Genomic DNA, 16,558 nt, shown 5'->3' with positions numbered 1-16,558 from the left:
GCCTGTAGCTGTAACTGGAGGCCCCAACCAGCCCCCGGGGTCTCTGCCATGGTTCTGGGGGCTGCCGCTGGCCCCGTGAGCATTTGGCAGGTGAAGGCAGAAGCAGTTCCAGCCTCCTGCTAGAGTTAAAGGGCGCCCGATCAGCTGTTTCACGGGCCCTTTAACTAGCACAGGGGCTAGGGCTCCTTCTGCCCCCAGCCCTGCGCACTATTTTAATGGTGGAGAAGGAAGGGAGGATGTGGCAGGGAAAGCAGCAGGGAGAGGAGGGAAGGGAAGCTCTTCCTTGCCTGCCCCTCACCACCACCCTCCCTTCCTCGCCATTAAAATAGCACTGCGGGGCTGGAGACAGAAGCAGCCCCAGCCCCTGTGCTAGTTAAAGGGCCCGCGAAACAGCTGATCATTGGACCCTTTAACTGGCAGGGAGGTGGGGGGTTCCTTCTGCCCGGATTGCCAGCTTCTCCTGGTCTCTTTTCCAGTTTTCCTCCCTCCCTTCCAAGCCCCAATCGCCGCCTTCTCCCCGCCTCCTTCCTCTCCCTCCCAGCCCCAGTCCCGATCTGGCTTCTCCTGGGCTCTTCCCCTCCCTCCCAGCCCTGATTGCCGCCTTCTCGCCTCCTTCCCCTCTCTCCCAGCCCCCATCGTTGCCCATTCTCTTACCTGTCTCTCTCATCGCCACCCTCCCTTCCTTGGGGGGGAGGGGAGGGTGTCAGAGAGGGAGAACAACTAGAGGGAAGGTTGTGAGGGGCACTGGGGGGCATCAGTGCCCCCCCAAAATGTAAATGCCCCCCGATCTTCCAAATCCTGGCTACGGCCCTGACTCAGGGTGTCCTTGCACACCATGGAAATAGTCTTCCTTTAGCTTGTGTGAACGTGGTTTGGTGCTGACTGCTTAAGAATAGTGTTGGTGAGAGGTACAGGTATATAAGTAATTTTGCATCAATATGGCCAGGGGTTCCCAGTAAGTCTTGAAATCTTTACACTGCTTCCAGTCAGCACTGGTGATTGCTGCTGAAAGTAACTTCCTTGTGATTGGAGCTCAGTGTTCCCAATCTACAAATTGAATCATACAGTGCTTAGACTGTACCTTTCTAACAGCATTGTCAGGTTGTGGTATGTGCCAGATCTGCAGCCAGGTTATAGAGTCATACATTTTGGAGGCTGTAGAGAGAGACAGCTTCACACAAGTAATTTTGATGGCAGCCACACTGTTGGGTCAGTGTGTAATCCACAAATACCAGTCAGCAACAAGTTCTGCTTATCCCATCCCTATCATATGTGAACCAATAAATGTAATGTTTGTCATCCTGGCTTCTGTGACATCCCACTTTAGAGCTATGGGTGCACAGGCCAGCCACAGAAAAATTTTTCAAAGCTTTCTAGCAGGCTAAGAGCATCTGTCCTCCCTCTGATACTTTCCTACTCACATAACCAGGAGGAGGGGCTGGCCTCTTCAGTTCTCCAGTTCTCTTTTTGCAGCCACAAAGAGAGGATCTCCATTGCGGTTCTGTTTTTCCTCACCTTAGTCTTGTGGCTGAAGAGACTTGATTCTATCAAAAGCTTTTTGTCATCAGTAGTCATTCTAATGAGGAAGAAACCACATTTAAAGAAAAAAAATCCACTTTTGTTGTTGTGGCTCAAAAGGGACGTTCTCAAGATTCTGCCAACTGTGGCTTTAAAATGGTGTTGGTAAACACCCATTCCTGTGCCTTATCTGTATCTGGGGGTCATGCAACAGAGCTGCCTGCTCTTTCCATCACCAATTTACCCCGAAGGCATGATTTGATAGAGTTGGCACTTTTTCAGAAGGCTTTGGCAGTGTGCCAACCTGAATAAAGGCACATTCCCCCTCTTTGGTTATGTCAGTTCTGAGGAGGAAACCTGGAGATGTTGCATGACAGAGCTTCAATTCAGAATAGCTTTTTCTAAGGCTTTGGCTGCAGCCTCCCTGACAGAAGGAATCCCTTTCCCTTCCTGGCTGCTCTCAGTTCCAAGGTGAACCTTCTCAGTTCTTAGCTGGAAAGCCTGGAACTGTGAGTTGATATAGCCTTGGATTTCACAAGGGCTGTTTTCTACAAGGCTTTGGCTGCCTAAATAAAGGCACTCCTCAGTTTCCCAGCTGCCTCACTTCCCAGATGAGAAATCTGGAGGTATAATAAGAGCCTCTTTTAAAGGCTTAGCTATGCACATGTCTGACTGAAGGAATGCCTTACTGGCTGCCCAGGGTTCCAAGGTGGAATCCCTGGAGGCATGGGTTAACAGAATCTTTCAGTCCTCAGTGGCTCTTTGTGAAAGGTGGTGGTTTTTTAAAAAATCAGGAGGATATTATGCCTCTTAGTTGGGGTTGTTTGAACTTCTTCAGCCCCTGTAGCTTTGGAGTTGATGAAGTAGGTGGAGTTTACTATTCATGTTGTATTGTGAGACAAACTAGTTACCTTAAGGCCTGCTGTGCTTCAGTTTACTTCCACTAGACATAGCAAAAGGTGTGACTCATTCTGCTGAGACTATCTCAGTTCCAAGTTCAGAATTGTTTCTCTGTTGACGTTGGCTCTGAGCCATCTTGTTAATGCCTAGTTCTAAAGTCTGACACAGCAGCCTCGGTCCCAGTACCTTGCTGCCATCTCTCAGCATTGATGCTTAATTTTAAGGGTCTTTCAGCAGAGATACAGGTTCAAGCAGAGGCAAGGCTTGCTGTTGCTATCTCTATGGGGAACTCAGAACCGATCAGCAAGTATGCTTTTTGAGGGCAAGTCTGACCAGTTTGCCTCTCCTCTTGGTTCCATGATAGCTTTTGGAACCATCACTGATGGTTTCATGCTCTTTGGCTGCTTGCTTTTCAATAGCCATGATGAGCCTGCATCTCTAAGCCCAGTCCTTTTGTAGGCAATTTTTGCCGTTTCATGTATGCCCATACTCCCTTCTTCCCATTAGGGAATGGCATGGACTCTCCTCAGGGTTCTCAGTCTCACTGCTGCTTCTGGGAGAGAACTCTTATTTCAGCTGCGTTCAGACTGTCTGTGGAATCATTCCCATGGGACGACATTTGTAGTGAGAGCCAGTGGTATAGTGGTTAGAGCACTGGGCTAGGCCTATTCCATGCCACTGTAGGTAATATAGCTCTTTCCCACAGAGCACCATTTTTCCTTGCCATATTCCTGAATGTATTTCAGTTGGGATTAGTGTTCCCTCTAAGCTGAGTTAGTGTGAGCTAGCTCAGTTTTTTAGATTCTGGCTTACACATTTTTGTCTTAGTTCAGGAAAAATGGCCCCAGAGCAAACTAATCTATGCAGTAGCTCACAAAGTTGAATTTTTGCACACAAGACTACAGCTTAGAGAGAGCATTGGTTGGGATGCTTGTAGAGATCTCTGATATTTTTATAAAGCAGTTTGACGGGAATGTTGGGAAGCTGGTCGTCCACCATCTCTTCCTTTGAGAGCTTCACATCCACTTCCTTCACTCAGTGAACTTGCTCATCTCCCAGTGTGGGATTGGACAGAAGCCATGGCAATGAAACAGGGTTGCACTTACCTGTAACTGCTGTTCATCTCTCCCACCTGCCCCACTGTGAACTTTGCCCCCCCTCTACTTGGTCATGTGATGGTTTTGGTAGGAAAGTGCCAGAGAGGAGGGACACTCCTAGTCTGTTAGAAAGCTTTAGAAATCTTTTCTGTGGTTGGCCTGCACAGAGAACGACAGTTACAGGTAAGTGTAACCCTGCTTTTCCAAAACAGCAGCTATGTTCCCTGCACTTTTGGTATCTTAGGCCATGGCATGATACACTGCAATGGGATAGTAGTGAGTATTGCTGTTTCCTGACTCTTCTTCTCTAATGTAGGGAGGTGGCACTTCTCCAGAGGATGCTTTCTATAGCTGTAGAAGTGGACAAGTCTCCAAACTGCAGTGTCAATAAGATTGCAGATGTGGTATTTCCATCAGTGCTGAATATTCCCAAGCGCTGCCAGAGGTGAGGAATGGATAGTTAAACTCTTGCGTTCACACCACCTGGGCATTATTCTGAGGTGTCAGGTGCTTCTGGGAAAAAGACAAGTATTTCACAAGAACCTGTCAAACTAATCTCTGGGAGCATGAATATCTGGGAGACTGCCAAAGTACTTTCTTGATGAGCACCTGAACATGTACACACACACACACACACACCATTTTATTGATCCTGTTTCTAGTTCTTTACAACTGAAAAGCAGAGGTGGCATAGCTCTATAACAAGCCAGTTCAAGCTGAAACCCTAAGGTTTGGTCAGAATGTCTGTTTATAAGGTTCAAGGGTCTCTAGGTTCACAGTAATTTCCAGTTACAAGGGCATCATGGCAAAGGAAATCTGAGATCTGTGTTGGCTGAGGTTACAGAGTCCTCATAATTATGCAGCTTGTATCATCAGGATAGCAAACTTCTGGCTCTTTATCTAAAACAAGTAGGAGGGAGAACATACCAACAACATAGTTAAAGATTAGGGCAGCCAAAATGACATGACCAGGCCAGATCACCTTCTCCAAAGCTCTGGGCCTATAGTATAGCAATTATGATGGCTAAGGACTCCTACAGGGATTCAAGAGAGCCTTACAAGCCAAAGTGTCTTCATGTTCCTGACGTGAGAAGCTGTATGACTCTTGAGTGGTTCTCCCTAGAGCTAGTTCATCACTATACTTTAGAAACCTTGGTTCCTTTCCTTAGCAATAAGGATCCTAAATTAACCTTAGCAATTGCAAAATATGTTTCAGTCCTTTTAGCCCTTGCATTCAAACAATACATTTCTCCCTAGAAAGGCAAGCTTATTGCTTTCGCAGCCCCTATGTGAAGAAGAACAGATTACACCTACAAAATCAAATATAATGACCACCCTCTAAATCAGGGGTGTCAAACCCATTTGTTATGAGGGCCGGATCTGACATAAACGAGACCTTGCCGGGCTGGGCCATGTATGTACGTATTTTAGATTAGGTATTAGAGATATAAACTTTTTGAAGGACACAGACAAACACAGAGATTTTTAAAATATATATTTAAAATAAAACATGCTTAAAATATTAGCACTTGTTGGTCGTAAAGGTCCTTTCTTTGTATTTCTCCCATGGGATCCAGGGAGAAGCTCTGACTCTTTCCATCCCTCCCCAGAGGACCAGGAGTCAGAGGAGCCTCAACCAATGAAGAAAATAGAGGTTTTGCTCTGCAGCTCCTGTGTAATTGAGCAAGCCTTGCAAAGCAAGCTGAGATGCAGAAGGAAGCAAGAGAGAGGGAGAAGGAAGCAGACAAGAGCCAGTTGCTCCAGTGCTGACTAAAAAACCCTGAGAATGTTACTGCTCCTATATCTAATCCAAACTCTTCAACCATATTAATACAAGAAATTCAACAAAATAAATATCTAGTGTTCATTTGGGTGCAGCTGCCTGGTACAGTTTCTGTAGAACAGATTTTGTTTCCAGCAAATTGGCATGACAGCCAAGAACTGCAATTAAAAATAGGTAGGGAGCTAACAGTGTTTAACAACAGTGCAACTGTAAGGGAGAGGCCTAAGATTTTAGCCCTCACCCTCCATTTCCATTAGGCAGGTTGGTGTAGTGGTTAAAAGCAGTGGACTCAAATCCAGAGAACTGGGTTTGATTCCCCACTCCTCCACATGAAGCCAGCTGGATTATCTTGGGTCAGTCAGTTCTCTCAGAGCTCTCTCAACCCCACCACCTCACAGGGTGTCTGTTATGGGGAAAGGAAAGGAAGGGGATTGCAAGCCACTCCGAGACTCTTTAAGGTACTGAAAAGCAGTGTAAAAAAGCCAACTCTTCCTTTTCCTAACAGAAATCTCTGGGCCTTGTGTTTGCAGACAGAAGCTTGGAAAATGAGGGGCTGTTTCTGCTGATGTGGCAAACCAAATACAATTTTATCCAGCCCATTTACTCCTATAACTTTGTGTTTTGCTCCTTCCAGTCTCAACCCTATTAGTTTATGTTCCACAGGGCCCATGAGCAGTCATTTCTCAATGGACGCCTTTAAATCCAGCCTACTATTCCCTCAGTGTCCCTTTTAAGTTGTTGGCTGGATTTCTTCAGAAGACAATTTTGCCCAGAAAACTTAAAAACACTGCAGCTGGGATTTATGTTAAAAGCATGTCTGTATGGCTGGGGAAGGATCTCCAGCCACCAAGAGTCTTGCACAGTAGTATTAAATTCATTTATGCAGAAATCCCATTAATGAAGCTTGCATCCAAATATGCATGTTTTACAGCTTCAACCTTAATCTGTTTATGGTATCCAGTCTCCTGTTAATGTCTAATTCTACAGATACAGTTTTGTAGATAATGTATGCATAGTTTGATGCCTTTTGACTATCATCTGCATATTTACATCAAAATGGCACTGAAACGGAAGACTAGACTTCAAAGAAAACTGAGGGAAGTTGCTGAACTTGTTATTTTAATAATGCAAAAGTCTAGAATGACATTCCACTAGCTCCTCTCCTTAAAAACCCTTCAGACCTGCATGTAGAAGGGCTCCACAAGATTTACTTTAATCCAGGGGGGGGGGGTAGTAGAAAAGGCCCAGCAGGAACTCATTTACATATTAAGCCACATCCCCTGACACCAAGCCAGCCGGAACTGTGTTCCTACTCAAAAAAAGCCCTTCTTCCATCCATTTAGCTAGTCTAAAATTAATCTATTTGTGCTTCATCTCATGGCTGTAAAGCAGGAGTTATTTTTCCAAGTGAAATGAAGTAGTCAAGCTTCAGTCACAACCTTTCCTGGCCTTGAGCAAACATTACTATTTACATGAAGTAAACATCTGCAGCAGAACTGCTGTACCTTGATGACTATGGGAGGATGAAATGCATTCAAAAGGCTTTCAAGCAACTCTGCAGTAATGGAAACAGATGTTCCATGGCATGGGTTCATGGGGGCAGTTTATCATGCCACTGTTTCTCCTTTCTTCCAGGGAAGCTTTCCTAAGCACTATGGAATGTCATCTTCTGCGCTGTAAAGTGCTGGAGCTCATTTTTCACCACAGCTGTAACAAACCTAGTTGTAACAAACCTATCCATCTGCCCTTGTCTATGGAAAAGATCTTGTATTTTCTGATGCACCTTTCTCTGCCGATGCAATACCAGGTACTTCACTATTTCCTTTCTTTTCATTTTGAAAACATCTTGCTCTCTTCATACTTTATTTATCATTAGTGATTTACTTTTATTGTAAATCTTTAAAGGACATGGTTCTATCTATAAAATTTAAAACTGTGGTCCATATAGGGTGCTGTATCAGTCTAAAGTAAAACAGATTCTCTGTTCACAGGACAATGAAGCAACATGGCAGAGATGGGATGAGATGCTTTACCAGCTTAATTTACTGGTGCTGAGTTATCACAGAATAGTCCTTGGTAAGCAACATTGCATCTGTATCTTCACCAATATCAAATAATTCTTTCCTATTTGAGATCCTTCACAGAATCACCATGTTATTTAATGTCAGCTCAACAGATGCTTTTCAATTATACTGCTTCCCATACAGAGAGTCCAAAATGGACCCTCATCACCCCCAGTTCCCAACAGTGGCTTTATAAAAGGGAAGAGACTACAAGGAAAGGGGTAAGGTCTGGAAGATTTGCATTTTCAAAAGCCTTCTGCTAATGCTTTTTGCCTTCAACTCTATGATTCTTAGTAGAAATATACCAATGGACACACCACATTAGCCCAAAAATGGCCAGCAGACCTTACCAGGAAGTATTATCACTTTTTTAAAAAACATGCAAAGCCAGACTGTGCCTCAGAATCCTTTATGCCATCATAGATGTTTCAAAGGTGTATTCTTTACAGAGGACAACAGCACAGACTTGCCCAAGAGAGGCAGGTAGATGGTTTAGGGCAGAGCAAAGGCAATGATATATCCTGGGAGTGGTAGTAGGAACTATTAGCCTTTATGCTGAATGTTGGATTTGTTCTTATCACCAGTTTTCTTTGTGAAAAATACACAGACCATTCCTGGTAGATGGAGTTCCTGATTCAAAGACTCTTCTGACCAAAGTCACAGCTGTCAAAAACAGGACCACCATTTTCAACTGTTTTAGAGGAACTTCTCTCAGAAGTTCAAATGGAAGTTGAATGAGCACCAACAGAATTAGTGTAGTTGCCAAGAAAGAAATCTATGGACAACTGGAGGGTTGACATGGACTGCTCCTTTACAAAATCTGAGTATGTGAGGATTTTAAGCATCCATTCATCAACCTTTGGGACCGCTGTAGTCAGGGGCTGCCACTTATCTCCATAGCATATTTTGATCAACACTATTTTGCAGGTAATCCAGAATTTGGTGTTACATAGCAGCAAATAGGTCTAGGTGCTTCCATTTGTACCACTTTGCATATGCCTTCCATGAAGAGTTATGATGAAGAAACATTTCTAGAAACTAGCATGTTGTTTGTGATCCTTGTAGAAAGGCTAGTCCCAAGAGTCTTTCCCTTTCAATTTTCACGCAGTCAGATGCAGCCATGCCAGAAGTGGGTGGCACAGTAGTCCTTGTCGAAGCATGTCCAGACTGACTGTAATCTGCCAAAGATCTATTGATCACTAATGTTGAAAACCTACCTCTCTGTGGTCAGTTGGGGGCTATGCAGATCAGAGTTTCTTTTTCTTGTCTGTTTCCTCAGCAACTTTGGTATTAGTGGAATAGGTGGAAAGACATAAAGAAGGCTGTGGGGACATTAGAGCCTCTGTTTGCTCTTCTCCTGCCATCTGGAACTTGGAAAAGAGCCTAGGCACATGGTGATTGAGGTCTGAGACAGAGAGGTTCACTGCTGGGCTTCTGAAGTGTTTCACAATCTGAAAGAAGATTTCCATCTTGAGAGGCTGTTAAGAGAGCGTTTGGTGTAGTGGTTAAGTGTGCAGACTCTTAATCTGGGAGAACTGGGTTTGATTCCCCACTCCTCTGTCGATGCGCTTAGAGTCCAAGAGGATGATTCTTAGCGACGCAAGAACGAAGGCTGTACCCAGTAGCTGTAAAACCACTAAATACACTTATTTACAACACCACTCACTCTTCTGACTGACAATATGCTCCGCTGCAACTCCAACTCCATTAACCCACAATCACCACAGTTACTCTGTACATTTATACATTGGACAGCCAATCAGCAACTTGCTGTGTCATGCTGACTCTGCTGGCTGATGGAATACCTCTGGCAGCCAGCCACCTGCTGTCATGTAGATCATCTAAGCCTCTAGATCTACTTTCAGTTCTGCAGCACATGCTATAAGCTGTCTCTTTACATATAATAGCGACACCCCTCCTCAGGTTATAGCTGTGCTGTCATCTATACATCACAACATTGCTTATACATATTGGTCATTTTACCATCAATACATTTGGTTACATACATTCCCATATATACATTGGTTACAGTTCAGTATTGTCATTTCCCTGAACACTTGTGTTAACGCACACACATTTTGCTCTGCTTGCCAATTAACCTGCAAGCACATTCTTATCAGTTGGCTCTCTGCCCAGACTGACCATATCTCCTCAGTTGGCTCTCTTCCCAGACTGAGCACTTCTCTTATCTTTTTGCTGGCTTGTTTCCCAGACCTGTTGGAAACACAGTACCGTGTAGTTTGGTGTAGATGTACATACAGCATTTCAATACACATATTTGCTTACACATTTTTACAGCTTGCAGCTTTTTTACACTTAGCCTAAGATTTGCAGTTTTGGAAATTGTTCACACTTCAGTTCAGTTTTACAATCATAGTTTAGTTACAGCTTAACAGTAAGTTTGTTTAATGTTACAGCATTGCTTTTACATATCAGCATTTCTTTATTTGCACATTGCACCCTTTTAATTCAGATATTGCTTACAGCCTCTCCTTCCAGGCTTTTGCTTATGTGTCTTCTTGTTCTCCAGAAGACATCTCATTCAACAGCTCCAGCACACTGGGATACATTTTAGGATGGTCATCGTATACATAAGTATAACCTCCTTCTTCCCCAGTGAAAGAAGTATCCTCCTTTACATCTGGTGCACTTACACAGCCTCTGGACTGTTCATCAGGCAAACTATCTCCATTGCCCAGATAATTTATGTCAGCATCAAAACCATATCTTTTGGGCGGTACACCTTTATTTTCTCTTGCCGAGACCCTGACTTAAACCGGCTCCCTTTTTACAGCCTCAGAAGTCTCCTGCTGCTTAATGCTACCTTCTGAACTGCTCGCACTGTCCTCCTCCTGCTGCAGTGAGAGAGCCTGCTTGTTTTCTGGCTTTTGCCCCTCCTCACTTGTCAGAGACAGTTGCAGTTTAGTTTCTCTAGGCATTTCATTGGCATGAATTTTGGACCAATTCTCATCCTCGCAAAACGAGGCAGACCTACTCAGTTTAATCAAGTCATTACTGTCTACAAACCTCCAGGACTTCATGCCGTTCTGATACCCCACAAACACAAGTTTTTTGCTTTTGGCACCTCCTTTCCTTCTCTTATCAAGAGGAATGTTCACCCAAGCCTTTGATCCAAATATTCTAAGGTGATCCAGGGATGGCTTTCTCCCATACAGGACCCTGTAGAGTATGTCGTTTATAGCCTCCGTCCACAAGTGATTAGAAATATAACAGGACGCTTTCAAGGCTTCACCCCAGTATGCCTGCGTTAGACCACTATCTTCTAACAAAGCATGGCAGATACCCTGAAGTACTCCCCCTCTCCGTTCCACGATACCGTTTTCCCACGGAGAGGAAACATTAGCAACTCTATGCTTTATGCCCTCTTGCCTCAAATAGTTGGCAAACTCTTTGTTTAGAAATTCACCTCCCTGATCAGTCTGGATTGAGGCAATTTTTGCATTTAACTGTTTCTGCACCCTTCTAGCCCAGTATTTAAAGGTGGCACAGCCATCACTCTTATGCTTAATAGCATACACCCACGCAAACTTGCTGTGGTCATCGACCAGAATCAACCCAAACCTATTTTTAGAAATACTGGGTGCATACGGCCCCACCAGGTCGGCATGTATTAATTGGAGCGGTCTCTCAGACACACGTTCACTCCGTCTGGTCGATGGAAATGCCCTTGACTTGGCTTCTTTACAAACATTGCAATCTAGGAAGGCATTACATTTGTCAACTTTTACTCCCTCCAATATCTCCAGAGTTTTATTAATTGTGTGGTAGCTGGCGTGGCCCAGCCTTCTATGCAGTCGATGAATGCACCTGCTGTGTGGTTGTCTATTCCACACAGTATGTGCCTTCCCCACATTTTGCACAAGCTCATATACATTAGCTCTTAGAGTGCCTTTAGCCAGCTGTTTACCCTGCTTCAAAATTTCACAGCCCTGCTTATCAAATATTATGGTAAACCCAGCTCTTGCCAGAACGGAGACACTTAACAAATTAGTCTCTAACTCTGGCACACATCATACCTTATCAAAGCTGTGATTAAGTCCAGGAAAATAGACCGTGCCTTGGCAAAGCACGCCTGCTTGTCGCCCATCAGCTAGGCTCACGGTTTTCTGCTCAGCTGGTCTGCAGTCCTACAGCTGGTCTTCCTGGCAGCAAAATATCTGGGTAGCCCCAGAATCTACAACCCAGGGCAGACTCTGCAGTCCCAGACCAGTTCTTACCAGAGTTGCCTGGGGTGTCCTTGAAGACTGCCGCCGGCTCTCTCTCTGCTGCTGTGGACAAAATCTTTGCACATGCCCGAGCTGGTTACACAGATAACAGCGTTTCCTCCGCACTTGCAAGGCTTTTTCCTCCTCCTTGGCTTGCCAGCTGGAACCAGCCCCCACAGACCTCGGCTTATCTTCTTCTTTGGGTCGAGTCTGCTCTCTCTTGCTCTCCAGCTGCCTCTGCTCTTCTGCCAGGAGTTTGCCGGTCACGTAAGGCAAAGTTAGCTTGTCGGCATCCTGCCCTTCAAATGCTATCCACCAGCATGTCATATCTCTCGTCCAGAGAGCTCAATATTATGTACACTTTATCTTCCTCAGCCACAGCTTTCCCTCTTGCTTCTAGCTCTTGGAAACAGACATACCGTCGAGGTGGTCCCTCATCGACTCCCCGGCCAGCATACGTTTCCTGTAGAGCCTCCTACACAGGGATATCAGCGACCCTGCTGACTTCTGTACATACACAGCCTTGAGAGTTTCCCAAGCCTCCTTTGCTGTCTGATGCCCACGGACATGCACCAGCTGGTCGTCTGAAACGCTTAGAATGATAGTGGCTAGAGCCTTTTGATCCTGAACGGCCTCTACCGGCGTGGGATTAGCTGGAGGAGCTGACACACAGTCCCAAAGCCCCTCTCTCTTCAGGAAATGCTCTAACCTCAGCGACCAGGTGTTGTAGTTGGTAGTGGTGAGCTTCTCCACCAGCACAGTAGCTGCTGCTGTAGCCATCCTGCTCAGACTCCTTTCAGCCACTGCTGGTCTCACCTCCTAGGCAGCCTCTGGAGCAACTCAGCGTCCTTTCTTTACCACCTCTCTCAGGTCTTCTAGGCGCAGCGGAAGCATGCTGGGCCCATAACCCTGTCGATGCGCTTAGAGTCCAAGAGGGTGATTCTTAGCGACGCAAGAATGAAGGCTGTACACAGTAGCTGTAAAACCACTATATACATTTATTTACACCACTCACTCTTCTCACTGACAATATGCTCCGCTGCAACTCCAACTCCATTAACCCACATTCACCACAGTTACTCTGTACATTTATACATTGGACAGCCAATCAGCAACTTGCTGTGTCATGCTGACTCTGCTGGCTGATGCAATACCTCTGGCAGCCAGCCACCTGCTGTCATGTAGATCATCTAAGCCTCTAGATCTACTTTCAGTTCTGCAGCACATGCTATAAGCTGTCTCTTTACATATAATAGCGACATCCTCTGCATGCACCTGATGATGTGACCTAGAGTCAGTCACAAGTTCTCACAGAGCTGACCCTCAAGGGCAGTTAGTTTAGAGCTCTCTCAGCTCCACCTACCTCACAAGGTATCTATTGTGGGAGGGGAAGGAAAAGGGGATTGTAAGCCGCTCTGAGACTCCTTCAGGTGTGAAGGGTGGGGTATAAATCCAATCCCCTTCTCTTCTAATTGTTGTCCTGGTATTGTCTGGTTAGCCAGCCTGGTTAGACTCCTTCAGGTGTGAAGGGTGGGGTATAAATCCAATCCCCTTCTCTTCTAATTGTTGTCCTGGTATTGTCTGGTTAGCCAGCCTGCTAGCATATTTTGCTGTCCCTTGATGTGCTCTGCTGATATGGAGATAGATTCAGGTGGGGTAGCCATGACAGTCTGAAGCAGCAGAACGAACTTTGAGTCCAGTGGTAATCTTAAAACCAACAAGGCTTTACTCAAGGTGTATGCTTCCATGTGCATGCATACTTCTTCAGATACATTGAAATAGAAGTTACCAGTCCATACATAAAGGGTGAGCAGCAAATTAGCATACAGCATAATAAATATACTTTAACAAATGCAAGGACCTAACTCAAATAACAAGCTTAGTTTATATGGTCACCATTTATTTGGGTTTAATTCGAAGGCAAAACATAGTGAAGGACATAAAAACATCAAAATCAAACTGATGAGCAGATGTACCCTTCTTTAACTGTGGAATGCTGAAAGTAATTTAACTAAGACCCTGCTATTGTGCTCCATCTGTTTCTTCTGCTGATATGGTTCCATTATGATAAATACAAGATCTATGCCAAGGTGTCAATTATGCAGCCTGGAGCCGAATCAGGCCCCCAAGCAACTGGCTGTCATTGCTTCCTTCTCTTGCTTCCTTTTGCATCACAGCTTGCTTTGCCAGGCTTGCTCAATTGCACAGGAGCTACAGAGCAAAGCCTTTATGTTCTCCCTTGGGGAGGAGGCAGAGCTTGCTTTGCCAGGCTCTCGGTCGTACAGCAGAGCTACTGAACCAAGCCTCTCTTCCTTCTATTAGCTGAAGCTCCTCTCCCTCCTGGTCCCCTTGGAAAGGAAGGAAAGAGCCAGAGCTTCCTTTGCCCAGTTCCCTGGATCTCATGGGAGAAAGCACCTTTAAGACCAAGTGCTGTTCTAAGCATGTTTTAAGGTGTTTTGGGGTTTTTTAAAAAAATCTTTAATTGTGTTTGTCTGGGTCCTTTATAAAGTTTATATCTCTGCAGGGCTTTTTTTGCAGCAGAAACTCGTTTGCATAATAGGTCACACACCCCTGATGTAGCCAATCCTCCAAGAACTTACAGAGCTCTTAGTACAGGGCCTACTGTAAGCTCCAGGAGAATTGGCTACATCAGAAGGTGTGGCCTAATATGCCAAGGAGTTCCTGCTACAAAAAAAGCCCTGTATCTCTGCTACCTAATCTTAAATAGGCCCAGCCCAACAAGGTCTCATTTATGTCAGATCTGGCCCTCATAACAAATGAGTTTGACACCCCTGATCTACGCAGTCTGTGTGTGAAAGGGCAAGCCTTGGATCTGCCCTGCTTTTTAATGTAAGCTTTTGTCAAGATATTGTCTGTTCTTAAGACATGATTTATCTTCTTCATGGTCTCTGTGCAGTCCCACACCTGGGTTTGGGCCCTTGCATGAATTTGACCTCAGAACTCAAAAAGCAGTGTAAGTGGGTTTTTGGGTAATTTTTTCCTCTGCTCTAGGGAGCAGGCAGCTGCTGAGCATGCCTGGAACTGAGGAGAAAGCTCCACCCCCGCTCATTTTCTTTTACCGCCACCCTAGCTAGACCTCACTGTGTTGCCTCCTCGTCACCTCAGTGTTCTTCTTCAAATTCTTCATTTTTTCCCTTCTTTTGTCAAGTGTCTCCTAAAAAAACAACAAAAAAGGACCCTCGTATTTTCCATTGAGCTTTCTCCCCTTATCCTTCTCCGCTAAAACCTGGCAGACCAAAGAGGGAATAACCACCTTTTTAAAAAGGTGTCTAAAGTACAGAGTAAAGTTGCCTTCAACTGATGGTCATTCCTACTGGTTGCTTTGCCTTTGGGAAGGGCATAAAGTGGACTCTTGCATACATTGTCGGGGCTTCAATAAACAGACTTATAAGAATTGCACAGCCCATTTAAAGAGCCAAGACCTTGCTAATGCCCTGTTCTGAGTCCTCTAAAACTTAGCCGCCTCCCCCCCCCCCATAAAGAAGCAGGGAGATTTGGCTTCAGCAGCTGCCTCTCATAAGAAATGACATATGTCCAACAAAGACAAAAAAACACTCAATAGTGTCTTCTGACTCACTGAGTGTCCTTGACTCATCTAAAACATCAACTTCAAAACCTCAGCCATCGACTGCCTCTACTCAAGTTCTGGCTCAAGTCTCCACCTCAGCCTCCATGCAAACATCAGTTACCCCACCTTTGACTGCTATGGCGCTGGATCCTTTGATGTCAACAGTAATCATTATTCCTGATTCAGACAACTTTGACACAGAGGCACTGATGGCTGCTGGTCACTCAACAACGCCTTCAACACCCAATCAGTGACTGCTCAATCTCATCACACCCCTTCAGAATCACCAGCACGTTTCACAAATGCGCCACTCAAATTCCTCAGCTCTGACACTGCTACTGACAGTGCTCAGGATTGTGCTGCTTGGTTTCAAGACATTCGTCCACTTCTATTATGCAAGCAGTCTCTTTCTTGGCCTTGAAACTTCTGTTGACAGCGAAGTTGATCCCTGTCACATCGACAGTGTAGTCAGTCCTGTTCACCCTCTACTTATTGCAATTTCTGCACGTCTTCAGCTGATCCACAACATTGCTGCTCAAGCATTCCAAGGCCAGTCTACATCTGTCTGACCGAAAGCCCCTGGTAGTTCCACGAAAGGCACCTTCTCAACCCTCAGTGGCTCTTGGAGCACCAGCTAAAACCACCTTGATTTCCGCAGACAATACTCAACAGCCTGCTATCTACATGCCAGACAATTGACTCCCTACACAGCCCTTGAAGTTGGCTTCCTCCTTTTCGGATTCAGATCGTGAAGACCCTCTAGCACCTGTACCAAGTCCAGATCTTACGCCTCCAGGCACCCTTTCCCCTTCAGAAGAGGCTAAGGCTTATTTAGAATTCATCACTTGAATGTCAGAGGCCCTCAATATTCCCATCAACATGGATGCTCCTGAAGTCACAGATCTGGTGTGCCAGTTGGTTCAGTCTGAACTTTCACCAGCAGTTCCTCTGATGCTCCCCATATACTTGGCAACTCTAAAAGAGTCCTGGGATAAACCAGTCACAATTCCATCAACACCACACAGACTAGATTCTCTCTGTAGAATTCAATCCACTGATGCAAAATTTTTGGTCTCTCATCCAGCCCCAACTCTGTGATCACACAATAGGCACAGAAAGTAAAGCAGTCATGACACCCAGCTCAGCCGGGAGGGCTGCAAACGCGACACTTGGATGCAAGCTGTACTCCACAATTTCCACCTTGAGCAGACTATACAACTATCTGGCTTACTTTGCAGCTTACATTTTTAATCTAGCTAACTGATTTACTCCCTTCATCTCTGAATTTTCTGATACCTCTCAACAGCAGGCTACTGTGTTGGTCCATGAACTTTCCAGGTTGTCCAGAAAAACAGATAAACACCATTAAACATGCCATTTCC

General features: G+C 45.1%; 1 protein-coding gene across 3 annotated transcripts in view; it reads left to right on the top strand.

The window, feature by feature from the left end:
- SIMC1 (SUMO interacting motifs containing 1) overlaps positions 1-16,558 on the top strand; it is a 72,529-nt gene that overhangs the window by 54,188 nt on the left and 1,783 nt on the right. For 2 of the 3 annotated variants that reach the window (XM_060240216.1, XM_060240214.1), the window contains exons 7-9: positions 3,832-3,960; positions 6,934-7,105; positions 7,275-7,374. In XM_060240216.1, the coding sequence (XP_060096199.1) occupies positions 3,832-3,960; positions 6,934-7,105; positions 7,275-7,374 (401 nt within the window). The remainder of the gene's footprint in view (positions 1-3,831; positions 3,961-6,933; positions 7,106-7,274; positions 7,375-16,558) is intronic. The other variant, XM_060240215.1, reaches the window with a different exon arrangement.

This window comes from Heteronotia binoei, chromosome 5, assembly GCF_032191835.1.
Source record: "Heteronotia binoei isolate CCM8104 ecotype False Entrance Well chromosome 5, APGP_CSIRO_Hbin_v1, whole genome shotgun sequence".
Lineage (NCBI taxonomy): Eukaryota > Metazoa > Chordata > Lepidosauria > Squamata > Gekkonidae > Heteronotia > Heteronotia binoei.
Note: the sequence above shows the minus strand (reverse complement) of the source record. Positions and strands in the feature narration are given on the sequence as shown.